Source organism: Elephas maximus, chromosome 23 (genome assembly GCF_024166365.1).
Source record: "Elephas maximus indicus isolate mEleMax1 chromosome 23, mEleMax1 primary haplotype, whole genome shotgun sequence".
NCBI classification, from domain to species: Eukaryota; Metazoa; Chordata; class Mammalia; order Proboscidea; family Elephantidae; genus Elephas; species Elephas maximus.
In genome coordinates, this window is record NC_064841.1 from 20,385,492 (window position 1) to 20,412,428 (window position 26,937).

Consider the following 26,937-nt stretch of genomic DNA (forward strand, 5'->3'; position numbering starts at 1 on the left):
TGGGCCCAGAAGCCCAGCGCCAAGGTTACCTGACTGGGACGCTGGCTCCAGGCTCCGAAAACAGTCGCTGCTTCCCCGTATTTGTTCGTTTTCCGTCTCTAAATCTGTGTTTGTTGTTCAGGGTTTGTAGATTGTTTTGTATGTGATCGATTCACTTGTTTTTCCGAGTCTTTGTTGCAAAAGGGATCCGGGGTAGCGTCTACCTAGTCCGCCATCTTGGCCCCCGTCAGTCAGGATTTTATTTTTTATAAAAATAAAATTTTTTATTTTTATTTTTTTAGCATTTTATTTAGATCTAGGGTTAAGGATAGGGAGTGTGTTAGGATTAAAGTTAGGTTTGGAGTTAGATCTAAGGTGGGAGTTAGTGTTACTTTAGGATTATGGTTAGGCTTAGATCTAGGTTTAAGGTTAGAAATAGGGCTTGGGTATTGATTAGAGTCTGATCTAGAGCTAGGGTTAGGGTTATGGTTTAGGTTACATCTAAGGTGAGCCTGAGGGCGAGGGTTAGGGCTAGTTAGGTTTAGTATTACAGTTACAGTTATATCTAGGGTTAAGCTTACGATCAAGGTTAGGTTTAGGGTCAGAGTTAGGATTAGGTTTATCGTTACAGCTAAGGTTAGGATTACAATTATTTTTAGGGATAGTGCTAGGGTTAGGTTTAAAGTTGGAGGTGGGCCTATGATCAGGGTTAAAGTTTAGGGTTAGGTTTAGGAGTATAATTAGTGCAAGGGTAGGGTTAGGGTTAGTGTTAGTGTTTACTGTTTGGGTTAAGGCTAGGATTAGGGTTATGGCTAATGATACGGTTAGGTTTACATTTTATGTTATGGTCAAGTTAGGGTTAGATTTCATTTTAGGGCTATAATTAGGGCTTAAATTTGGGTTTGTATTAGAGTTAGTGATAGGTTTCATCTAGGATTAGTGTTAGGATTAGGATTCAGGTTAGATCTAGGGCTTAGGTTAGAGTTAGGGTTAGCTTTAGCAGTTTAATTAGGGCTACGTAGGTGTCTTTGTTATCTATTGCTGGTATAACAGAAATATCACAAGTGGTTGGCTTTGACAATGAAAAATTTATTCTCTCACAGTCTAGCAGGCTAAAATCCCAATTCAGGGTCCCAGGTCCAGGGTAAAGTTTTCTCCCTCTGTCAGTTCTGGCCCATGTCATCAATCCTCCCCTGGTCTAGACACTCTCAGTGTGGGGACCCCGGGTCCAAAGGATGCACGCTGCTCCCAGCTCTTATCTCTTGGTGGTAAGAGGTTCTCCTGTCTCTCTGCTTTCTTCTCTCTTTTATAGCTGAAAAGAAATTGACACAAGATACAACCTAATCTTGTAGGCTGAGTGCTGCCTCATTAATATAACTGCCTCTAATCCCACCTCATTAACAACATAGAGGTAGGATTGACAACACATAGGAAAATCATATCAAATGAGAAAATGGTGGACAATCACACAATATTGCAAATTATGGCCTAGCCAAGTCAACACACATTTTTGGGGGGCACAGTTCAATGCATAACTTTTTACCCTTTACTCCCCAAAGATTCGTGTCGTTGCCACATGTAAAGCACATCCACCCCATCATATCATAGCAAAAGTCTTAAATCGACTCTAAGTCTAAAATCTGAAAATTCCTCCTGATCTATGAAATCTAGAATACAAGTTATCTCCCTCCAAAGTACAATGGTGGTACAAGCACAAGGTAGACATTTTCATTACAAATGGGAGAAATTGGAGGGAAAGAAGGATAACAGACACCAAGCAAGTCAGCAGAACACATTACATTAGGATTACAGGTTAGTGGTTAGAGTTAGGATTAGATCTAGGTTTAGGATAATGTTACTGTTAGATTTAGGGTTGAGGTTAGGACTAGCGTTAGTGGTTAGGGTTCAGGTTAAAGTTAGATCTAGGATTAGGGCTAGGTTTATATCTTGGGTTACAGTTAGGTTAGGGGTTAGGGCTAGTATCAGTGTTAGGTTTGACATAGAGTTGGTTAGGTTTAATGTTCTTGTTAGGTTTGATCTAGAATTAGGGTTAGGGTGAGATCTAGGTTTACAGTTTTGGTTGGGGTTAGATCTAGAATTGGGGTTGATGTTAGGCTTAGTGTTACGGTTAGTCTAAGATTAGAGTTAGAGGTTGGGTTAGGTCTAGGGTGTCACTGTTACAGTTAGATCTGAAGTTAGGGGTAGGTGAGATCTACAGATTTGGTTTGGGTTTTATTATGGTTAGGGTTAGCGTTAGAGTGTAAGGTTTAGAAATATAATAAGGGCTAGGTTATGGCTAGAGATAGGGTTAAGGTTAGAGTTGATGCTTGGTTTAGGATTAGGGCTAGGACAGAGGCTAAGACTAGGACAAAGTTGAGATTATGTTTACAGTAAGGGTTAACATTAAGGTATAGATTAGGACTGGGGTATAATTAGGGCTAGAGAAGGTGTTATGGTTAGGGTTAGTGAAGGATTTGATCTGGTGTTTGGGTAGATCTAGAGTTAGGGTTAGATGTAAAGATAGGTTTAGTGTTAGGGTTAGAATTTGGCATTACCTCTTAATCTAGTTAGGTTAGGGTTTCAGTTAGATCTAGAGTTAGGGTTATGGTTAGGTCTAGAGTTAGTCTCAGGCTAGGAATTTAGGGATAGTCTACAGTTATATCTAGGGTTAGGATTAGGGTTTGGTTTACCATTATATGTAGAGTTACACTTACGGTTAGTGTTAGATCTAGTGTTAGGGTTAGATCTAGGGTTAGTGTTCAGATCAGATCCAGAGTTAGGTTTATGGTTAAGGTTAAGGTTTTGGTTAGGTGTTAGGGTTAAAGGCTAGATTATGGTTAGAGCTAGGTTTAGTGTTACTGTTTCAGTTAGCGTTAGGGTTTGTGCTAGGGCTAGGAGTATGTTTATTGTTGGAGATAGTTTTAAGGCTAGGGATACAGTTAAGGTTATGTTTACAGTAAGGGTTTAGGTTAAGGTTAGTGTACGGATTAGATTTAGGCATTTAATGTTTAAGTGTATAATTAGGGCTAGGGATAGGTTAGGGTTTAGATTTAGGGTACTGAGTGAGGTGCTTCTCTGACACATACCTAAAATGTGGAGGCTGTTTTGAAACTGTGAATGTACAGAGCCTGGAAAAGTTTTCAAGTGCCTAATAGTAAAGCCTAGATTGCCTTGAAGAGACGTGAAAGACAATTCTGGCGAGGACTCAGAAGGAAGTAAGGAGAGCTGTTACACTGGAGATGGCACAGACAGTGAGAAGCACAACAGGGTAATGGCAGCAGGAGAACCAGATCAGCGCAAGACAGCGCTGGAGCTGACCTGACCTATGCAGTGAGAGAGTTGAGTGCCTTTGTGCAGAAGGCTTCCTGCAGGAGTGGGGTGCCTCCAGGCACTTATCTGTGGAGCTAAAGACTTTGGAAGACTTGCCCTAGCAGGGGAGACATGAGCAGTGAGGCCCAAGGGGCCAAGAGGCAAATGAGCCAGGAAGCAGAAGCTGAAGAGACAAGGAACACAGGAAGTGGAGCTACCTCATTTTCAAAGTGGGCCTGGAAGATGGAGCTGAAGCTCAAGGAACTTTTATTACCATCAAGCAAAGAGTCAGGAGTATGTGTCCTTTGGACCTGGGGTCCCTGTGTTGAGAAGCTCATAGACCGGAGGAAAATTGATGACAAGAACCTTTCCCCAGAGCCAACACAGAAAGCCTTCCCCTGGAACTGGCACCCTGAATTTGGACTTCTAGCCTCTTAGACTGTGAGAAAATGAATTTCACTTTGTTAAAGCCATCCACTTGTGGTATTTCTGTTACGGCAGCACTAGATAACTAAGACAGAATTTGGGATCCTCAGTGAAATTACGTGCTAATTTTTCCTCAGAAACCATGGAGGCCAGAAGCACTGGAATAACATATTTAAAACACTAAAATAAAAAACAAAACCGAAAAGCCCATGAACCAAGAATTCTGTGCCTGGCAAAACTGTCCTGCAAAAATGAAAGAAAAATTAAGACATTCACAGATAAACAAAAGCTGAGGGAGTTTGTTATCATGAGATCTGCCCTACAATACATGCTAAAGTAAGTCCTTTAGGTTGAAATAAGAAGACTCTACATAGTAACTCAAGCTGAATGAAGAAATAAAGATCTCTGGAAAAGGTAACTTCATGGACAAATAGGTCAGTGTGGTGAACCAAGTTTCTGTGGCCTTTTGCTTTGGCTCTGTGAAAAAGGGATGCTTGGGAGCTATTTTCCCACAGGCCCTGAGCTGTTGTTAAAGTTACCCCAGTGCTTCAGAGAAGCGAAAAGACAAACGACAGAATAGGAGAAAATATTTGGGAACCACATATAAGGGTTAAATATGCAGAATTTTAAAAGAACTCTTACAATTGGACAACAAAAAAGACAAGCAATTCAATTTTAAAATGGGCAAAGGACTTAAACACTTCTCCACAGATAATATACAAATGGCCAGTAAGCACATGAAAAGAGGCTCAATGTCACTAGCCATTAGGGAAATGCAAATCAAAACCATAGTGAGATACCACTTTACACCTACTAAGATAGCTATTACAAAACAAAAAAACAAAGTGGAAAATAACAAGTGTTGAGGAGGAAGTGGAGAAAGTGGAACTCTCATCCACTGCTGGTGGGAGTGTAATATGGTGCAGCTGCTGTTTGGCAGCTCCTCAAAAAGTTAAACATAGAATTACCCCATGACCCAGTAATTCCACTCCTAGATGTGTGTACATAAATATGTGCATATGTATGTGGGTGTGAGTGTGTGTGTGTGTATATATATATATATATATCCCCAAAAAACTGAAAGCAGGGACTCAGGCAGACATTTCTACACTGATGTTTACAGCACCATTACTCAGGATTCACTAAAGAATATGGATCAGGGCCATAAGAAATTTAACCATAATCTTGTAATTATAAAAGAAATTATTTATTAAGATCTCTGCCATAGTGTTCTGCTGCTTAAAATCTAAAATACACACATTTGCAATTTACAAATTTGGCACAACCAAACTGCTGTTAGACAGGAAAATATGAAATATTTACAGGGTATACAAGCAAGTGATGCGGTACATGGCATACAGTGAGCAAACCATTTTAACACAAATAGAGGTGAGGAAGATTCAAAGAAAAAAAAAAAATCCACTCTCACCTTGTTAGTTAGGAAAGCTCTTTAGTCTTTAGAGACTTTCCGAAAACCTTAAATGGGGTGAGGAATCAAAGAGCTGCACAGATTAATCAGCTATATAGTTGGGGTGAGGAATTGAAGAGCTGTTTTTTTTTTTTTTTACAGATGAGAGTAATCAGCTATACAGTTTGAGGAATATGTTCTAGAAACAGATGAATAATGTCATTTAGAAGTAACCCCAAATAAAATGACCAGGGTGGGCAAGAAAAAAGTGGGGATTCAGTCTTCTCAAATTTCGGCCAAGTAATTCAGAGCAAGGTGAAGAGCCTTCGGGCAGGGGATTAAAGAAAAAAAATCACCCAGAAGAAATTATACCTCGTGGGTATGACTCCAATTGCTTAGCTTAGCTTATTCTGAAAATAAGGACAAGAGTATCAATTATTTCAGCCTTAAGTTTTTAGTAGAGGAGGCTGTCTGGCTAAGATATTACAGACTAGAAAACTTTGGGTTCTCAAACCAAGCGCTTTTCTTTACATTTTCAGGATATAATTTATTCTGTCCAATATTTTTAAGAAAACTAAGTCTAAATAATCACCTTCTCAAAGTATGGAAATAAGATTATTATATAATACAATATGCTTACTTAGCAATGTGAGAAAATTGTTTCTTTTTATAGTGAAGAAATTACTTTTCGCTAATGTGATTTATTTTGGGTCCAGGTAATAAGCAGTTTACACAGTTACTAAGAAGAATGAACTTATGTAAGGAAGTTATAGCGATCTTAATACAGAAAGCTTTTATCCAGAAAGTTATGTTTCACTTCACTGGTGTGAAGTGGATGCCAAACGATTCTGCCAGGCTCTTAAAATCTTAGTTTTTAAACTTACAAATTAAACATATGAACATGTAAATTACATGTGACAACTTCTAGCTTTGTGAATTTCTAATTTACATCATAAATATACATGTCTTCCCATTAGATTTAAATGCTGTCTTCAGATTAATTTATAGGAAAGCTTAATCAATGTAAGGTGAAAATCCATAAACCCAGCACTAGAAATACAAACAATATTTTCTCTTGTGATGCTCTGAATTGAGGTTAGGTGTTATGGGCAAAGGAATTTGTATCTTAAAATTTTATTCTTCATTTACAGGGAGAAACTATGTCAACTGTAGGATAAACCTAACTAAATTTGCTTCTCCATTGAGCTTAACAATTAGTCTTAACGATTCATTTTTATGGAAATTCTTTATATATATATATATATATATATATTTTTTTTTAATAAGCCAATCTACTTTTCAAAAAGATTGTGGCCATTTATTAGCCTTTTCAAATTGACATAGCTTATACTGCTTTTTAGGTATGAAAATTCCATTAGAAAATTATTCACGGTAGTTTGGGAAATAAACTTCTTGCAAAAGGTAGCAAGATAAACAAACGAAGCAAAGTTAGGATTAATGGTGGCAGGGATTAAGTCACTCAATGCTTTGTAAATCAGGTTCAAAAACTGTGAATAGTGTTAAAGTCTGTTGAAAAAAACCCACATAGACACCTGGAACCATTCAGCCATCTTCTAACAGCCTATCGACTCTGTGAGACTGAAAAAATGGTTCATATGTGATAACGCACAGTTAGAGAAATCTCGGAGTAGAGAAGGGTGATTTTAAATGGTAGAGCTGGCAAATTTACAAGCAGGAAGAGGAGAGGCTTTTGAGTAGTCCATAAATGTTTTCAAATTCTGGAGTAGAGGGGAAGTGCTTTGGAATTTCAAAAGCAATTAAGTCATTGCAAGGTTAAGATAAAAAAGCAAGGAAAACAATTATGACCCATCACTACTGCTCACTGCTGCCAAGAATTCTCTTGTTGTGCTAATAAACATCACCATCAATTACCTATTCTCAGACTTAAATCGTGACTCAAGTCACACAAGAACCACAGTAGAAACGTCTTCTAACTTTAAAGGGGAAAAAAATCCATTAGTAGTTAGAAAAGTATCTTTTTTGGTAGGTTTGTTAAGCTAAAAATACAAACCAGTTACCTCAGCAATTTATGGTCAATTATAAATTTATCTGACAACTGAGTTAAGGCAAGAAAGTTTGTATTGAACAACTGTCACTGGGATGTGGTCTCCAGCTGCAGAGTCGTCAAAAACCACACGATCATACGGTTGTAAAATGTAATTTATGCCTCTTGAGTAGTTGCATTGCTTAATCTTTTTAATTTGACCACCAATACCTGATCAAATGTAAACAGGTAAAATAAAGAATTTAAAAATAACAAACCCGTTGCTGTCGAGTCGATTCCAACTCATAGCGACCCAACAGGACAGAGTACAACTGCCCCATACGGTTTCCAAGGAGCACCTGGTAGATTCGAACTGCCGAGCTTTTGGTTAGCAGCCATAGCTCTTAACCACTAAGCCACCAGGGTTTCCAAAAACAAGGTATTGTTTAATTCAGGTTAGTTTTCTAAAAATAAAATTCCTCAAGCTGGATATGTGTAAAAGGATAAAAAACACAATCCCTAAGAAGCTAGGGGAATAGATAAGTGAAATACTCAGGAAAACCACCTGAAGGGCAGCTTTATGTGACACGGTGTCTTTGAAACATCACTAGATTGCAAGACAAGTAACCTGGACTCCACTCCTTTCTGCTATAACTGGTTAGATGACCTCGGGCTAATGACAATCTCAGTTTCTATTTCTACAAGAAACTTACAAGACTGCAGGGTTTGGCTGGGCCACATAGTTTTTAAGGTTCTCTTCCAATTTAAATTGAGAAAATTTACCAGATGTTTATGCCCGATAGCCCTACCTGGAACGTCACGATCAGATAGAATGGCAGTTTGTAGGAACACCAGTTAAAAATCCAATTGCCCTGGAGGAGATTCCAATTCACGGCGACCGCCTGTGTGTCGGGGTACAGCTGCGTTCCACAGAGGAGATTCCAATTCACGGCGACCGCCTGTGTGTCGGGGTACAGCTGCGTTCCACAGAGGAGATTCCAATTCACAGCGACCGCCTGTGTGTCGGGGTACAGCTGCGTTCCACAGAGGAGATTCCAATTCACGGCGACCGCCTGTGTGTCGGAGTACAGCTGCGCTCCACAGGGTTTCCAACAGCTGGTTTTTTGGAAGTAGATCATCTGGCCTTTCTTCTGAGTGACCTCGGGGTGGACTATAACTTCCAACCTTGCGGTTAGCAGCAGAGCTCGCTCATCATTTGTACTACCCAGGAACTCTAGGAACACAGGTATGCATATATGACAAAATTACTAGCAAAGACAAACATGATGGGCTTTGCGAACGATTATCATGGCCACCATTCTCAGACTAAAATTCCACGGTTCTTGAGGTGAAATAACTATAGGTCATACAACTGCTCTGCTCAGCTCCATCCACCTACCTGGGCCCTCTGTACTTTTAGCAGCAATGTCTGTTACACTTGGAGCCAGCGTTATACTGTCTTCTTGATACTGCTATTTCAGAAGCAAAACCAATTTACTATCATCAATAGCAATTTATACATTATCATGCCAGCAAGCCTTTATTTCCAAGAACTTTTAAGCTCTGTAGTAATACTTCAGTGGGTTTTCACAGTCAGTAGATTATTTGACTTGACATCGGAAGTTAGGGCCTACCTAACTTTGCAGTTGTGTAACAGTGAAAATTAAATGTTAACAGGTAATGAATGAGTTATGAAATGGTTACTTTTTATTTTATTGCCTGATTCCCTATCAGTTCCCTCTCTCCCCTTTCCCTCATTGCCCCCAGCCACTTTAAATTACTCAACCCATAGGTAAAGGCTTTAAAAAAAAAAAAAAGACTACCAAGAAAACAATCTTTCTTCCTATAATATCACTGGCCTCCTAGTGTTATTAAAAGGATCACACAGAGTCCACTAATTGCCTTGGTGATAAGCCCTGGTGGAGAGTGCAAACGGAGGAACTGGGTTCTTATTGATGGATGTTTCACTGGACTTCACTGCGTATTACATTGCATTTTCGGTTCTGGTAGGGCAGTACTTGAATGACTTCATGCTTGAAGAGATGTATCACTGAAACTGAGCTTGTATTGTGTTTAAAAACAAACCCCCCCCCCCCCCGCCGCCCCCCGCAAACAGCACCTATGGTTCCGGAAGGAAAACTGTAGTCTTGTTTCTTCAAGACATCTGTTTCTTCTCAATTCATGGAATCAGAGCACACGCAATAGGAAGACAGTCACCAAGGGTGGTGAAAACCACCGATGACCATGTAATTGAAAATAGCACGTTTAAGATACAATTCCATACTGAAAATGTTGCAATGCCAAGAAAATTGGGCCAACTAAAAAAATTCTTACTTGTTACAGGTATCTTTATCTTTACAATTATCCATTTTAACATCTCCAAAAAAAGTTGAGATTTTTTATTTTACATTGACATTAAAAATTACGTAAGTTAAAATAAAAAGCACAATCAAGTGGTCTCATGAACTGGAAGGTGACTTATTAATTCCCTTTCATCTCCAAACCTCATCAAGCAGTCACTACATTTATGAGGTAAGTCAGCTGAATGCTTGAAGTCTAGATGAATTTTAAGATCTTCAATTTGCCCTGTTGAATATTCACAATACTGACATAAATAAATTCTCTCCGACAAATGTGAATTTAAATGCTTGCAATACTCCAGCATACTTGAAAAGCCTTTCCCGCAGTCATCGCAAACGTGAGGAAAAATTTTAGTGTGTTCAATAGCAACGTGCCTGTTGACGTTGGTATGCAGCCTACTCCGGAAGCCACACACCTGACACACGAAGAAGTTTTTACATTTGTCAAAGGTAATCTTGCTTAACAGGCTGTACTGCCCATGTTCGCCATTGTTGCACTTGTCACTTAACTCTATCAGTTTACACGCATGCTCGTTTACCACGTGGCTATGCAAATCTTCCGGATCATTCGTTTCGTGTTCGCAGAACTGACACAAGTACTGTTCATCACAGCTGTGCTCCTGGAAATGCAGGTAGAGTTCACTGCTTGAGGAGAACTGCACGTCACACTGCTCACACCAGTAGAGGTGATCACTGAAGTGAGTGTCGGCAATGTGCTGGCTGAGGTTCTCAAAAATCACGGTCTTGTAATCACAGTATTTACAAATGTAGGGGTCCTCCTCGTGGAGCTTGGCGTGCTCGATCAGGAGCATGTTGGTAGAGAAGCTTTCTTTGCACACCCGACACACATTGGAATCGGTACGCTTATGCTTCAGGATCATATGCTGCTTTAGGTCGGAGAAGTATTTGCTGTTGAAGTCGCAAAGTTCACATTTGTAGAGGCCACTGCTATTCGCTCTCAGTAAAGGCCACTTCTGCTGGGCAGTCACATTCAAAGCTTGGCTCTTGTCAAGGACTTTACAGACTTTAGCTGGTGGCTCGTCCTCCGCCTGGTCTTGGAGACTCTCCGAGGAGTTGTTTTCTGTCTCTATGTCGTAATCCTCCGAGATGGCGTGCACCTCCGCAGCAATCGGCACATCTTCAGCAGCGTGGACCTCTACGGGGCCCTCCTCCTGCGTCTGCTGGTTGACCGATTCAGGGGAGTCACAGTCTTCATCATAAATTTCAATATCAGCAGATTTCTCTAAAAAATAAAATAAGCCTCTGATTATATTTCATTACTCTAATAAAACCTATGAAAATGAATACAATCGGAAAAAAAATAAAAAATTTTAATAGACTGTTTTTTCATTGAGTTATATAGTATGTAAATACTATTAGTCCCCCTGACCTGTAGAAAAGGCAGTGTGGTCTAGAATTCTGAGTACCGGACTGGGAACCAGGTAGTTCTGATTTCTGTTTCTGGCCTTGATTCCATCTGTAAACTTTGGCAAGTCATTTGATGTCTCTGTATCTGAATCATCATCTGCAAAAAGGGATTTTGAAAAATACTCATTATTTATATCACAGCATTTAGCATTAATTACTATAAACTAATTAAAACACCAAGTATTTCTAATATAGGTTTGAATTCCAACAGGAACTAAGGGCTTGGATTTAGCCATGAAAAGATATTACATCTATATACCCCAGACACACAGAAAATTGGCCCAAACAAGCAGTCGCTTTTGCTTTTATGTCCCATCTGGACTAGAATATGTTTTTTTAATGTTACTTAGAATTTTACGTTTGTTTTATTACTGCGTTTCAGTGAGTCTTTATTCTCTCAGTATTACCCCAGGATTTTAAAGCCAGGGTCATAAAATCCATTGGAATACAGGTTAGTAGAGAATACTGGGAGCCCTGGTGGCACAGTGGGTAAGAGCTTCGGTGCTAACCAAAAGGTCTGCAGTTCAAATCTACCAGCTGCTCCTTGGAAGCCCAACGCAGCAGTTCTACCTTGTCCTCTAGGGTTGCTATGAATCGGAATTGACTCAACTGCAATGGGTTTGGTTTTGAGTTTAGAGAGAACTGAAGGAACCCTGGTGGTGCACTGGTTAAGCACTCGGCTGTTGACCAAAAGGTTGGTGGTTCAAACCTACCAGCTGCTCTGCAGGAGAAAGACGTGGCAGTCTGCTTCTATAAAATTACAGCCTTGGAAATCCTGCTGGACAGTTCTACTTTGTCCTGTAGGGTCACTCTTGAGCAGACACAACTTGATGGCAAGTAGGTTTTTTTTTTTTAAGAATACTGGGCTTCAGTAATTTTTCTTCACAGACTCCATTTTTAAGAACAGTTTTAGATTTACAGAAAAATTGATAACACAGAAAACTATCATATTCCTTATACCCAGTTTCTCCTACTATTAACTCCTTAAATTAGTAAGGTACATTTGTTACAATTAATGATACATTGATATCACTGATACTTGATACGTTATTGTTAACTAAAGTCCATACCAAGGAGCCCTGGTGGCACAGTGGTTAAGTGCTTGACTGCTAACCAAAATGCTGGCAGTTCCAGCCTAACAGCCAATCCACAGGAAAAAAGATGTGGCAATCTGCTTCTGTAAAGATTACAGTCTTGGAAACCCTATGGGGCAGCTCTACTCTGTCTTATAGGGTCGCTATGAGCCTGAAAACACTGGAGAGCAATGGAAGGTCCATACTTTAACCAGATTTCCTTGGTTTTTACCTTATGTCCTTTTTCTATTACAGGACCTCATCTAGGATACCACATGACATTTGCTTGTCATGTCTCCTTAGGCTCCTCTTGACTGTGATAGTTTCTTAGACTTTCCTTGTTTTTGATGACTGGCAGTTTTGCGGAATACTGGTCAGGTATTCTGTAGATGCCTCACTAATGGAATGCGTCTGATGTTTTTCTCATGGTAAGACTGGAGTTACAGGTCACTGGGAGGTAGACCACAGAGGTGAGGTACCATGTTTCATCATACATTGGTAGGCTTTAGAAGGAAATCACTATGCATGGCCCACACTTCAACAGTGGGAGTTATGTTCCACCTCCATGAGATAGGAGTGTCTACATAAATAATCTGGAATTCTTCTGCACAAGAGATTTGTCTCTTTTCTCCTATTTATTCAATCATTTATTTGTATCAGTATGGCCTCATGGATTTATTTTATACTTTGGGTTATAATCCAAGGCTTTCTCTGTTGTTCCTGCTATTGCTCAAATTGCTGCAGCTTTGGCTGCCGTGAGCTCTCTTCGTTGGTTCCTGTGCTCTTCTGACATACTCCTCATCAGTAGATTTTGTTCTGAGCACTTCCTTACTTTCTGCCACTACACAATGCTCCTGGCTCATGTTATGTATTTCCTGCCCCAGTTCTAGAATCAGCCACTTCTGTGAGAAGCAATGAAAAAAAAAAGGATCCTTTTATTGCAGAATGGCATTAGAAACCAAAATCTGGGCGTAAGGTGTGCTTGCTGTTATGGGTTGTCATTTCTTTTAGGCCCTCTCAGCTGATACAGCAACAAATCTTGTGTGTATCCTAACCTGTGCATATATGTAAAAAAATACATATCTATAAATATTTCCGTATGTAACTCGAGCTAAACAGGAGCTCATACTGATGACTCTCTCTACACATTGTTACAATTTTATGTTTCTGTGTCTGTAATAGGAGCTCAAGTGAATTGGGAGCTTTGGTGGCTCCAGAGGAAGAAGAGGACAAGATAAGTTGTTCTTTTCACTCACCCAATGCTCTAGAAAAGGGGAGTCAATAAAGAATATATGATAGGAAAAGACTAAATCTGTCACCCTCTGTTCCTCCCTTCCATTAGCTCTCCAGACGGAGTGGCATGGCTCAGTGTGAAGGCTGTGCGTAATCTTATTCTTAACCTTTTACCACAAGTGCTCCCCAGCTCTCGGTCACTCCTGCTTGGCCACCAATTCCTAGCCAACCGAATGGATTTTGGTGAGTGAGCTTTTCATTTATATGTCTGAAATGATTTAAAGAAATTAAAATTCGTCTAACTGCTTTCTTAAAAACAACAAACCTTTGTTTTCTTATATTTAAAATGAATTCAAACACTTGCCTGTTTTTTATCACTTTCACCCGTATTTTTAAATAAGGAAAAAATAAAAATATATAAAAGTGACATTAAGAAAAATATTTTGGAATATAACGTAGATATACCTTTGTTGTCAAAATATTTCAAATCTGGCTGTCTCATAGAACAGACGCTATAACAATGATCAGAAAAAATTCCACTGAACCCATCTGCAATTCTGCTTACTCCAGAGGAATCTGAGCACAAAACAAAATAGAAAAAAATTTAAGCACAGTAACATATATACGTTTAACGACAGCCATCCCTTTAGCCGACGCATATAAATTTTCATAATTTTAACTGTAGTACCTGCAATAAAAGCATTAATATTTTCCTCAATTATAAAAAAAAACTAACTTTTATTTCAGATCTGATATTGACACTGAGCTTTGAAAGCACCACAAATTACACAGTTCCAAAATATAGTAAGTTTGAAGCATACAAAGACATATTTGCCTTCCAGGCAAAATCCCACAAAATCTGTGATACACGTTGTGGTAACTGCACCATTAACTGATAAATGTTCACTTAAAAACACTGAAGTAACTGCCAAGAAGACTTGCTATGTAATGCAGAGAAGGCATACCACGTAGGCGAAATGGCCTGAGGATCAGTTAGGGCTTCTGAATACAGTTTTTTCAAGTCTTGCCTGGGAGGGGGCAGTAAGCAGTAAATCAGACTTAACTTCCTCAGATATGAAGAGCACGTAGGCCGGGTGAGCTAATGGGTATGCCCGAGACTGTCCCAAATATGTGAGACGTACTTTTCTTATACTGCCCAGATAGCAAAGCCAACCTCAATCAAAGGGTCTAAAATTATACAGTCAAAATGAAACTTCGCATTTCCAAAAATAAAGCATAGGATCAAGATTTTTTCCCTCTAATGACATAAAATATCTTCCACTGAGGTCACTGTGCCTTAAGCACAGGCTTGGGAGCCAGACAAGCAAATCCCCATGATACCACCCAAGTATGTAGTCTCAGATATCTAATTTTAAATATTTATAATCCATGGATTTGTGAAGATTAAATAAAATATGTCTATAAAGTTCTGATGTGCCCTGGTACATGGTGGACAATGAGGAATACATAGAGGATTTATTTAAAATGCAGATATTTAATTCTTATCCATTCATTTATGAGAAAATGGATGGGAATACAAATTTCATAGAAAATAGAGTTATCTATAATCCAATTTTAAAATAATTCAATTATACACTGACCTGAATAACGAGAAGGGTGTAAAGTCTTCCTTTTCCTTTTTTTGGGATATTCATTCATATCTTTTCAATCTAAAAAATATTTAAGAAGTGTATCACAAGTAATAATTCTTAACATTGTTATAAAAATTCTAACTCAAGGATTTATTAGTAACAAGCAGTGTGTGTGCCACGTGAAAGTCTACTTCACAAGTGTTAAATGGTATCTCTCTTTACATTTTGGATTTATTTTTCCAGATAAGCCTAAAGGCAGGAGCTGATTTTAGTTTTCTTTATTAGTAAGGCTGAGAAATAACCTCTGTTTCAAATAATGATGCAACTGTGAGGACTGGGTAATTACAAGAAGCCTTATGCTTAAGTTATTTTATTTTATTTTACAAAACTATTGCGCCTATGGCACCATTTTAAGAGTTTTACAAGCACATTTCCTAAAAATAGGTGCTATTTCACTATAGGCTTCAAGCTCAAGGCTGATACAGTCCCCTAAAGGCAGATTATCACATAGAAGCTCAGAATATAAGTAATTTTCAAGAGAAAATAAAAATTATTTTCTTACTTATAAGGTCACATTCAACAGTTTACTGAGAACAGAACAGGTGTGGCAACTAGTGTAATGATTAAATTCACATGAACTGTTCATAAAATTAACTAATTAGTTTCACTACATTTCACTTACTTGGTATAACACTGGAGTGAAGAAAAACGAATTATAGGGCAATTCTCACAGATGGTAAAAAATGCCTGTAGGTAAAACATGACAGAACTCACATAAGCAAAAATGTAGCTCTTTTCTGAGATTTAAGAAAACAATGCTGCCAGATCTTTAATCAACTAAAATGTTATACAGAATTAATTAGTTACGATGTTCTTTTGAATAAACTGTACTAAGCGGTAAAAATCATACGTATTATAAATGTATGTATATGTTTCACATTGCTTTGAAATAAATTTACCTTCCAAAGCTATAGCTACATCTTGACACCAAAACAAATACAAGTTTATATTAATTTATTCAACCATAATAAAAGCAAATATTTTTAGTCACTGAATCACAGAGTCAGACTTTAAACTGTTAAGGTTTTTAAGTAGAATAAAGACCATTTATTGAGCACCAGTTATGCACTAGGCTGTCCACATACTTTATCTCATTTAACCCTATGGTATGCACAATCCATAACACTCATTCGAAATAGTTACCGTTTACCACTGGCCATTGATAAGGAAACAGGGACATAATAAAGTTAAATATTTAGCTCAAGGTTGGACAGTCAATAGATGGTAGGGTTGGGATTTGAACACAGGTCTAGCCGATTTTAAAGCCAATGCTTTCAATCATTTTAGTTTTGGAAACAAACAGGGACATGAAGTGATCACCCCAATTCAAGTAAGTTAACGACTAACGACAACCTCTTCATTTTTCCACTCTGGCAGTTGGCACATAAGGAATATCAGAAAAAAATGCACTGTGGCTTTCTCCACCTGTCTTATACACTGCTTTTCTTCTCACCAGTGGGATCTACACGGCAGGCAGGACTCGGCATCATTACTAAGACCACTGCATTTCTAGGGGTAAAGAACTTGAGGTGCACGTACTATTTTTGCTACTTCATCAAGTTGTGGGTACACCAGCACTACAGGTGATGTGATCATATTGTGGTAAGAGTGTTTTTTAGTTTACTGAATATCTTCCTAACCCTTATTCTATTCGATCTGCACAACTATCCTACGAGGTAGATAAAAACCTGCTGCCGCCGAGGCGATTCCGACTTATAGTGACCCTGTATGACAGAGTAGAGCTGCTCCATAGGGCTTCCAAGGAGCAACTGGTGGATTCGAACTGCAGATGAGGTAGATAGAGAGGCTATTATCAAACCCATCCTGTTTTTACTGATGAGAAAGGAGAGTCAGTGAAAGTCAACTCAGAAGTGGCAAAACCAGAGGTGAAAATGCATAATTTCTGACTCCTGGGCTTTGAACAACTGTATGTGAGTAAATCTTCACTGCTAATCACTGCCACCAGCAAGTTACACCTTTTTTCCAGTTCTTACTCAGATGTCAATGTGGGGGGGTGGGGTGGGGGTGAGAGAATCACTCAGAGAAACTGACAACCTTGAGATTTATAGAAATGATGGTAACAGATACGATGCTTCACCTAAAAACACAAAGAGTGTCCCAATCAAATGCGTTCAAAAAGAAAAATGGTTTTCATGTTTATGTAATAAATTAAAATTTCAAGACTTACTCCTAATACCTCTTTACTACACTTCCAGAAATTATACAGCCAATAGTCTCATACATCATGCTCTGAACGTTCTCAAAGCTCCAAGAGAACATTGAAAACTGGCAGTTAATAAACACGTGAAGGTAGCCGCTTGTTATTTCTGAATACATTTCAAGTTCTTTAGAACTCGAAGAATAAAAAAGCACGAAAAGGAAACCAAGCAGGGCATTAAAGTTAATGTTGCCAGCTGGCCTGAATTCAGACCATCAAGTGAGAGGAAGCGGATCACCTTGATCAGGAAAGGTCTAGCTTCTACTCAGGGCTGAGCAACGTCCAAATACTCACGAGGCCTCCTTTTAGCGTGATGATAAGACACACGCTAAGACCAAAAAATGCTAACCACTGTTCATTTCAGCAAACATTTCTTATCTGCCTTTTATACGCATAACTACCCCAGTGAAGAAGATTGGCTTTTTATTCAGGAACGTTATGGAAACGTTTGTTCACGAGTCCTCTTCTCGTGGGGTGGATTCTTTTTACTCAGGGACGTTATAGAAACACTTGCTCACTCGTGCTCCTCTCAGGGGTAGATTCTGAATCACGTGCAACTTATCATTCACTCCCCCTTCACCTCTTAAAAATAAACCACACGTGTAATGCATGTGCCCTACCGAATATCAGAAAAATTTTCTTAAATCACTTAGAATCCCTTCATCCAAAAAACCACTGTTAACATTCTGGTGTACGTATTTCTAGACTTTTTACTGTTACGGTGTACATATATCTTACATTTACAAAAATGGGAATATGGTACCCAAAGCATTATTTTTTTTAAAAGCAATTTACAGCATCTTTCCACCTGTCATTCTTTTTCAAACAACAACAAAAAATTTTCAACCGACAACAAAACACAATACACATAAAGGCAGTTGGCACTTATCAAATAGATGATCCACCTTTGATACTTCATGCAACGTAAATATTCTCTTAATTCGTGCAAAAGTCTTTACAATGGAAACCTACACTTTCATACCAAGGAGCTTAAAAAACCCTCTTTTTCGCTCTCGTTTAAAATAATCACGTTTTCCAGGTTGAAAACTAATTGAAACACAAAAACGCTGTAGGAGAGCCTGAACTAGGTAGAACCCACTACTTGTCCAACTTCGTATCAGTCTTTGCTGAAGTAGGTGATCATAAGTATTTGATTGCTTAGCTACTTTCAGTGCGGTACCCATCTTTATCTCTCTGCAAAGAGTTATCTGCTTCGTAGGACTCGTGTTCCCAGGCTGTACCTAGAAACAGAACCGAGCAGGGTTTATCAGCACCCCGGTGGCATAGTGGTTAACAGTTACGGCTGCTAACCAAAAGGCCGGCAGTTCGATTCCACCAGGCGTTCCTTGGAAACCGTATGGGACAGTTCTACTCTGTCCTATAGGCTCTCTATGAGTCGGAAGCCACTGGCCAGGTTTGATTTTTGTTTGGTAACACAGCGTTAGACCACATGCTGGAGACCTGAGCGCCCACGCCTGCTTTCTGCGGCTGCGGCTCGCGGGCGGCGCGAGCACCGGGTGCGCTCCAGCTGAACGAGGGTCGCGATCCGCCCGCCGGGGCCCAAGGGCCTGCGTGGCACCGAGGGACGCCCGGAGCCCGGACGCCGCACGACAAGCCCGTCGCATGGGCCGGCCAACAACTGCCAGGACCCAGCTGTCTCCGGCCCCACGCCACGCACCGGCCTGTGCGGGCCGGGGACCGGCGACAGGGGCCGGCGCTGAGGGGCTACCAGGACCCGACCCCAGAGGCGCCACAAAGAAGAAAGTCAGCAGAGCGCCGAGGCGTCCCCCGGAAGGGGTGGAACGGCCTTCGGGATGGAGGAGGGAGGCGCCATCCCGCCATAAAACGAAGCAGGTTTTCACGCGAACGGAGCCATCCGGCCCTTCCCGCCGTCTCCCGGCCGCTGCGGCGCCCGCACGCCCACATCCCCTGCAGCCGCCCGCGCCCGGCCCGCCCGCGCCTCCATCACACTCACCGGCGCCTCGGGGCCCGGCCGGCCGGCCCAGGCGCAGCGCGAGGCGGCGTTGGCCCAGGCGCCCCGGCCCCGCGGCCCTGCCCGCCGACAGAGGGCGGCGCCGCTCCGGCCCTCGCGCTCCCCGCGCCCCTCCGGGCCGGCCTGCTCCCTCCGCGCGCCCACGCCCTGCCCGCCAGGCCCCAGGCCCGGGCTCCGGGCCGCACTCACCGCCCGGCTCCGCGCCTGCGCCGCGCACCTCAAGGGACCGCCGAGAGGGCGGGGAGGCGAAGAGGTAAGGCCGAGGGCGGGGAGTGGGTGCGCGGCCTCGCCGCACTCCAGCCTGGGAGGGACCACCGGCCTCCAGCCCCGGGGGTGGCCCGGCGGCCCGCGGGCCCTGCCGGCACCTCTGAGCCGCCGGAGGCCTCTTCCGGGCGGGGTGCCGCCCCTCCCGAGCGGCGCGGGGGCTCCCTCCCTCTGGGACGGCTCCGGGCCAAGCCGCAGAGGGCGCTTCCCCTTGCCGCCCTGGGCGCTCCCTCCCGGCCCCGCGGACGTGGGCGAAGCGCCGGGCGAGCACCCCTTTTCCCAGACTGCTCCTGCAGGGGAAGTACGTAAATGGTCTTGCCCAGGTTGGGGCAGGCAGAAGGCCTGGCAAACCCCAAAGAGTACCCGCAGCCGGTTGGGGACGCCAAGGGGCAACGTCAGCGTCGTGGTTTTGTTGAAGCCCCAAAGAACCACGCAGGGCTGGGATGCTGTCGTCGGGGCCGGAAGGTGAAAATCTTTAAGGTCAATGAAATTAAAGTTGTTTAGGCTTCAGCTGTATTCCTGGGCTCGAGAAATCTCGTAGAATCAGTGTGGACTCAGAGGGGATTAGATTAGCCGACCGAGCCCCCTTTCCAGCCTTTAGGTTCTGTGAGCAGATCTAGAGCCTAAAGAGGTAACTGGGCATAAATAAGCTTGGGAACACGGTTTCGATAAAAACGAGCGTGGACATATATTTAACTGAATCCTCACAACTTGTTTCTGTTGTTGTTCCCAATTCACAAATTAGAAAATAAGTCTGTGAGGAGCTAGAGACTAGATCTTGCTCATTTTTGTAGCCTCAGCATCCAGAGTTCAAATAAATTTGAAGTGAAGGAATGAATGAGGCCCCTCAGGATTATCACGTGCCCACAGTCACTCGGATAGTCGTGCTGGAACCCGGGTCTTCTTATCCAGGTGCACTGTGCTTATTCTGATTACCACATGCTTATCCAACCAAAAACTAGGTCATAATAATCACAGACCCTACTCAGATCCTGTCACATTAGCTAGTGCTGCTATAACAGAAGGACCACAAATGCTTGGCTTTAACAAACAGAAACGTATTTTCTCACGGTTTTGGAGGCTAGAAGTCCGAATTCAGAGCGCCAGCTCGAGGGGTAGGCTTTCTCTCTTCCCCGACTCTGAAGGAAGGTCCTAGTCTCTTCAGCTTCTGCTTCCTGGTTCTTCGGAGATCTCCAAGTGGCTTGGCATCTGTTTTATCCCATCTCTCCTTTTGCTTGCTTATTTAATCTCCTTAATGTCTCAAAAAAGATTGACTCAAGACACACCCTACACTAATCTTGTCTCAACAAAGACAGCCCATTCCCAAATGGGATTATAATCATAGGCATACAAACTAGTATTTACAACACATATTTTTGGAGGCCAAAACTCAATCCATAACAGATCTCGCTTAAAAAAAAAAGTCACATTTGGAAGAACATGACTTGTTTGTGAGGCCAGTTTTTGTGACCTCGTAACTTTTATGTGTGCTCAGCCCAAGTAAACAAATGTTCATGAATGCTACTGGCATGGCCTGAATAAAGTACAAAAATGTTTGATTCCTAGAGCTCAGCTACTAGGGAAAGATTGGCAGCTTGGACCCACCCTATAGCCTCAAGGAAGAAAGGCCTGGTGATCTGCTTCTGTAAAAGATTACAGGCAAGAAACTCAGCTCAGTTCTACTCTGAACACATGGGTCTCCATGAATCGGAATCGACTTCACAACAACTTTTTTTTATAGTTAGTACCTGGCACGAAATAGAAATCAATACTTGTTTCCGGAATTTGTAAAGAACCTTATGTATCATTCCCTCCTCCCTGGCTCTACTGTTCCCTGTGTTCTGCAATGGAAGCCACGAGGGGTGTCACTGAACCATCAGTCACTGTCTTATTCACACATAGCTTGTGCCAAACAAAAGCTTTACATTCGGAGGTGAAGTACCATTGCAAAACATTTTGTATTGAGCACAAACATGTTTTTTCCTAAAAACAACAAAAAAAAAAGAAGTCTCTCATTCTTTTCCATTTACTCGATGAAGTAAATAAGGAGCATTACAGTGTTCAGAGGTCATTTAACATGATCACAAATTGAAGGCAATTTAAAATTCTTTGGTTAACTGGAGTACAATTTCTAGTTTAATTTTTGCTCTCCTGTCTTCGGGTTCTCTAGAGAAAAAGAACCAGTAAGAGATTTACTTCAAGGGATTGGCTCATGTGATTGTGGAGCTGGCAAGTCCAAAATCCAAATGTCAGGCTTCAGCCTGGAGATTTCTTCAGGCTTTCATCCCATGATCTGAAGGGTCAGGCGAAGAGAGAAAGGGATCTGCCAAAATGTCTGTTTGTAGTCTGGTGACAAACCACACCCTAGGGAAACTCTCCATCCAACTAATGATTGATTGCATTATGGAAGGTGATTTAATTACTTTAGATTAGACAGCTAGTCTGTTGTTAGGTGGCCTCGAGTTGGTTCCGACTCATAGTGACCTATGTACAACAGAAAGAAACACTGCCTGGTCTTGTGCCTTCCTCACAATTGTTGTCACCACTATGTCAATCCATCTGTTGAGGGTCTTCCTCTTCTTCGCTGACCCTCTGCTTTACTAAGCGTGGTGTGCTTCTCCAGGAACAGGTCCCTCCTGATAACACGTCCAAAGTAGTGAAACACAGTCCTTCTTCCAAGACAGATTTGTATGTTCTTCTGGCAGTCCATGGTACATTCAATATTCTTCACCAATACCGTAATTCAAATGCATCAGTTCTCCGGTCTTCCTTATTCATTGTCCCGCTTTTGTATGCATGTGAGCCCAATGAAAATACCATGGCTTGGGTCAGGTGCACCTTAGACCTGAAAGTGACAATCTTTTTAGAAGTAGATTGCCAGGTTCCTCTTCCTAGTCTTAGTCTGGAGGCTCCACTGAAACCTGTCCACCATGGGTGACCTTGCTGCAGTGGTGTCACTAGGTTTGATGCCACCCAGTGCAGTAACTCATGGTGTTACCCCCCGCCCCATGGGCCTCCTCCGTACCAGGTTCAAAAATACTAATTACCACAATATTGTAGCTAAAACACCAGAAAACTTGACAAACCCAGTGACTATAGAACACCGGCAGCAACAGCGTGTGCTTGTAGCACCTGCAGACGAAACCACGTGATTCGAAGCGCCATTGTGACTGGGTAATAAAGACAGCTCTGACCAGAGCGCATTAGAAGGTTCAAAAAATAAATTAGCATAGAAGCTACTACATGTAAGCTGGGCTTACGAAAAGTGTGTTATTGTTATGACTAATTACAGGGATATTTTTATAAAAAATAAATTTCTACTGAAACACTGCACAAAATTTTATAGACAGTCATTTTGGTGTCATCCCAGGTGGTCTGCAGCCCTCGCATCACCCTCATGATGCCATTGCCCTGCTGATGGTTGCAATACCAGTGGCATAGCTTCCATCATCCCAGCAACATGCAAGCCATCTGTGATGGTTAAGGTTGTGTGTCATCCTGGCTGGGCCATGATTCTCAGTGGTTTGGCAGTTGGATGATAATGTGATCACTTCCATGATGAGATTTGATGTAATGTGATCACCTCCTGCAGCTGGCTCCTGTTCTTTTGGCCTCCCGTTCTTGGGACATGAGCTTACAGCTTCCCTGCTGTCTTGCCTGCCGATCTTGGGATTCATCAGTCTTTGCAGCCGGGAAGCCAGAGCCCTGCTGTCTGACTTGCCGATCTTGGCTTAGCCAGTCCCTGTGGCTACCTGAGTCAGGAGAAGCCTCTAGCCTGACCCACGTTCCAGCCTCTACAACCACGTGAGTCATTTCCTTAATATAAATGTCTCTTTCTATATATTTGGAGCCCTGGTGGTGCAGTGGTTAAGAGCTCGGCTGCTAACTAAAAGATTGGCAGTTCAAATCCACCAGCTGCTCCTTGGAAACCCTATGGGGCAATTCTACCCTGTCCTATAAGGTCACTATGAATCACGTATTTATGTATTTATATGCTTTACTGGTTTTGCTTCTCTTAGCGAACGCAGCCTAAGACATCCTCACAGTATGACATTCACAGATGAGTGGTGGGCAGCTTGTCTAGTATTTGGCTGAACCACCGGGAATCATAGCTTGGCCAACTTGACACATAAAATTAATCCTTACATCTCCTTTTTCTAATTCTCCTTTTCAGGGAGGGTGGCCATGGGGATAAAACTATGAAATCTCAAAAGACTACCAAATTGTACAGTTTACCAGTTCCTATTATAACTCTGACTGAGCCCAAAAAGCCAAACCCATGGCATTGATTCCAATTCACAGTGATCCTGTAGGACAGAGTAGAACTGCCTTGTAGGGTTTCTGAAGCCGCAAATCTTTATGGAAAGAGACTGCCACATCTTTCTCCCACAGAGCAGCTGGCGGTTTTGAACCGCCAACCTTTTGGTTAGCAGCTGAGCGCTTTAACCACCGTGTCACCGGGGTCCTTAACTTTGACTGAGGGGGTATTTAATCATCATTCTTCCAACTTCTTGCCACACTGATAGCTTAGCTTAATTTTTTCCTGATTAGAGTAGGGATACATGCTTCTTACAAAATGCAGACAATAGCAAAATGTAAGGAGCAAAAGAAATTTACCATAATCCCATAACCCTGAGCAAACCAATGGTAACATTTTACTCTATAGCTTTCCATTATTTTTATACCTATGTACACACATAGACTTTTTTTTTCAAAATCAGGGTATTATTGTTTATGTTGTTTTGTGACGGGTTTTTTTTCTACTTTGTTACTTGAATATTCCTTAAAGCCCACTACCATCGGGTCCGACTCATAGCGACCCTACAGGACAGAGTAGAACCGCCCCATAGGGTTTCCAAGGTGGATTTGAACTGCAGCCCTCTTGGCTAGCAGCCGAAGCTCTTAACCACTATACCACCAGGGTTTCCGAATATTCCTTATGCTATCAGAATGTTAAAGGGCACCTTAATTAGTGGACATTCGAGTTGTTTCAATTTTAAAAAATGCTTTGCCAATTTGGTAAGTAAAATATAATATACCATTTTAATTTTTTTTGATGAAATTGAATTTTTCTCCTGTGTTTATTGGCCATTTGTATTTTTAAATTTTGAGTTTGTCTTCTATTTTTCTATAGGCTATTAATTTTTTTTTATTTTTAATTAAAATTTTTAGCCTTTTGTCTGTGATATATATTGCAGATATTTCTTTCCAGTTTGTTTGCTTTTAATTCTGTTAATGCACAAACATTTCGAATTGTGGTGAAACCAAGCCTATCAATCTTTTCCTTTATAGGTTCTGTTGCTGGCCTTATGCGGAGGATAGTCTTCTAGCCAAGATCTAGTTACATTTTCTACCTTATCTGTAATTTATTTTGGGGGGATGAGATGGAGAGAGCTATTTCTTTCTGTCATTGTTCTTTGTTCTTATTTCTCCGCATCTTGTAAAACAGCCTGAAATTAAATTTGCAAGCATAAAAGAGCTTCAGCTGATACTCCAGTAACCCATCGGAATCACCCGCAGGTCTTGTTAAAATGCAGGTTTCTGGGCTCTATTTCCAGAGCTTCTAATTGGGTGGATCTGAGGGGGGACCTGAGAGTTTGCATTTCTGACAAGTTCCCGGATGAGTGCGGATGCTGCTGGCCTAGGGACCACACTTTGAGAACCACTGTTCTAAGATTTTCCCCACCCGCCCCCACCACCAGTTGCCAGTTAAGTTGACTCTGACTCTTGGTGACCCCACGTGTGGCAGAGTAGAACCACACTCCATATAGTGTTCAGTGGCTGAGTTTTCAGAAGTAGATTGCCAGGCCTTTCTCCCAAGGCACCTCTGGGTGGACTCAAACTACCAACCTTTCAGTCAGCAGCCAAGCACATTAATCGTTTGCACCACCCAGGGACTCCCCACCCACCCCATACTAGCCAAATACTGCTTCTCACCACTCCACAGATAAGCTCTCGCTCCTTCTCACCTGTGTGCTTCAGCACGTTTCTCTTTCCTGCAGTCTGTTTCCTCTGTTTCTGTAAGATCACGCTCAAATTCTTTCTTCTATGAAATTTCTAATTCTCCCTGTAGCAGAGATGCCTGCTAAAGGATTCCACAGTACTTGGTACCTGAATCCACTTTTCACCAGAGATGCATGTGCTCTGAAAGTAATGAAGCTTAAACTTCATGTCCTCTCAATCGTGTGAACATTTTCCGATTCAAGACACTTTTGTGTTTATAGTTGTATATTATTTCTTAAATCAGTCTTCAAGTTGGGATAAGCTTCTGTCCTCACAAAATTTGGCTCCATCCCTTCTTGTCACATTATGCCTGTGAGTTCTTCTCTTTCAGTCTGTTCCATCTCACCATTTAGCACAGTGCCTTGCATAGCACCTCATTCACTTTTTCAATCGAGTATTCATTGCATATTAACCTTGTGTCCAGCTCGTACTACATACTGGGGATACAGTGTAAGTGAGGTACACATGGCCGTGACCCTTACAGCCTTGTAGGGAAGATATGCACTTAAACAGCACAAAATGTGATGACTAAACTTACATGAGCCAAGTAAAGAACGTTATGGAAGCATGTAGCATGGAGCCTAGCTTGGTCTAGGAGTCCTTGGGTGGTGCAAAGGGTTGAGCACTTGACTACTAGCTGAAAGGCTGGTGGTTCAAACCCACCTAGAGGTATGTTGGAAGACAGGCCTGGCCATCTGCTTCCATGAGTCAGAATCAACCTGTTGGCAATTAATGACAGCTTTGTCTAAGGAGGGTGAAAAGTAAGGAGCCTAGGCATTCAACTTATTGAATGAATTGATATTCTGTCCTGGCCATCTAGCTTGTTGACACCAGCACAGATCTGACTGGGTCACATACTCATAACTCATACGTGAGGCAGTGGTATCCCAAATCAGGGACCTCAGGTACTCAACAGAGGCACCTGGATTCCATCGTTCCAAACCACCTACACAGCAGAGTTCCTCCATAAGCTGTCTTCAAAACCAGCAAGCCCAGATCTAGACAGCCAGTCAACCCACTCAGACACTTAGCTTTTTGAGGATGGGACAGAGACAGTCTTTTGGCTTTTTTAAAAAAGACTTTCTCCTTCCCTAAATCTCATCCTGAGTCCTGGATCAGGGTCTCTGCTTGACTATAATACTTTTGCACTTAGCGCTCAATTCTCAATTTCCACTGAAACAAACAAACCCAAACCTGTTGCTGTTGATTCCGATTCGTTGTGACCCTATAGGACAGAGTAGAACTGCCCCATAGAGTTCAGTCTCCAGTCCCCATTAGTGTTTATTCATTCTTTAACAGAATGAATGAATATGTGAATGAATGAATCAAATCTGACCTCAATTTTTAGAATATTAATAATGATACCTTTTACAGTGTTTAAGGAGCCCTGGTGGCACAGTGGTTAAAGCGCTTGGCTGCCAACTGATAGGTCAGTAGTTCAAAACCACCAGTTGCTGCATGGGAAAAAGATGGGGCAGTCTGCTTCTGTAAAGATTTATAGCCTTGGAAACCCTATGGGGCAGTTCTACTCTTTCCTCTGGGGTCACTGTGGGTTGGAATCAACTCAGTGGCAATGAGTTTGGTTT

At 41.7% G+C, this 26,937-nt stretch overlaps 2 protein-coding genes across 9 annotated transcripts in view; one reads left to right on the top strand and one right to left on the bottom strand.

Annotated features, from left to right (window-relative positions):
* Positions 1-1,057: 1,057 nt before the first annotated feature.
* ZNF639 (zinc finger protein 639) lies at positions 1,058-19,360 on the bottom strand. Of its 2 annotated transcripts, XR_007515070.1 has the most exons (7): positions 19,274-19,360; positions 15,496-15,560; positions 14,823-14,891; positions 13,687-13,797; positions 10,878-11,012; positions 7,937-10,730; positions 1,058-1,291 (listed from the first exon to the last, which is right to left on the bottom strand). XR_007515070.1 is itself a non-coding variant. In XM_049867387.1 (6 exons), the coding sequence occupies exons 3-6, from the start codon at positions 14,878-14,880 to the stop codon at positions 9,577-9,579; spliced, it is 1,458 nt and encodes a 485-aa protein (XP_049723344.1). In that variant the 5' UTR covers positions 14,881-14,891; positions 15,496-15,560; positions 19,274-19,360; the 3' UTR covers positions 4,938-9,576. The 2 variants fall into 2 exon arrangements, 1 of the variants encoding a protein (XP_049723344.1); XM_049867387.1 differs by lacking the exon at positions 1,058-1,291 and having other exon boundaries at positions 4,938-10,730.
* The window catches only part of KCNMB3 (potassium calcium-activated channel subfamily M regulatory beta subunit 3), an 83,377-nt gene continuing 75,586 nt past the window's right edge, over positions 19,147-26,937 (top strand). For 2 of the 7 annotated variants that reach the window (XM_049867388.1, XM_049867393.1), the window contains exon 1: positions 19,147-19,337. The gene's annotated coding sequence lies outside the window, so the exon portion shown is untranslated. Of the gene's footprint in view, positions 19,338-19,368; positions 19,829-22,940; positions 23,153-26,937 lie in introns of those variants that run through there. The other 5 variants (XM_049867391.1, XM_049867392.1, XM_049867395.1 and 2 more) reach the window with 5 other exon arrangements.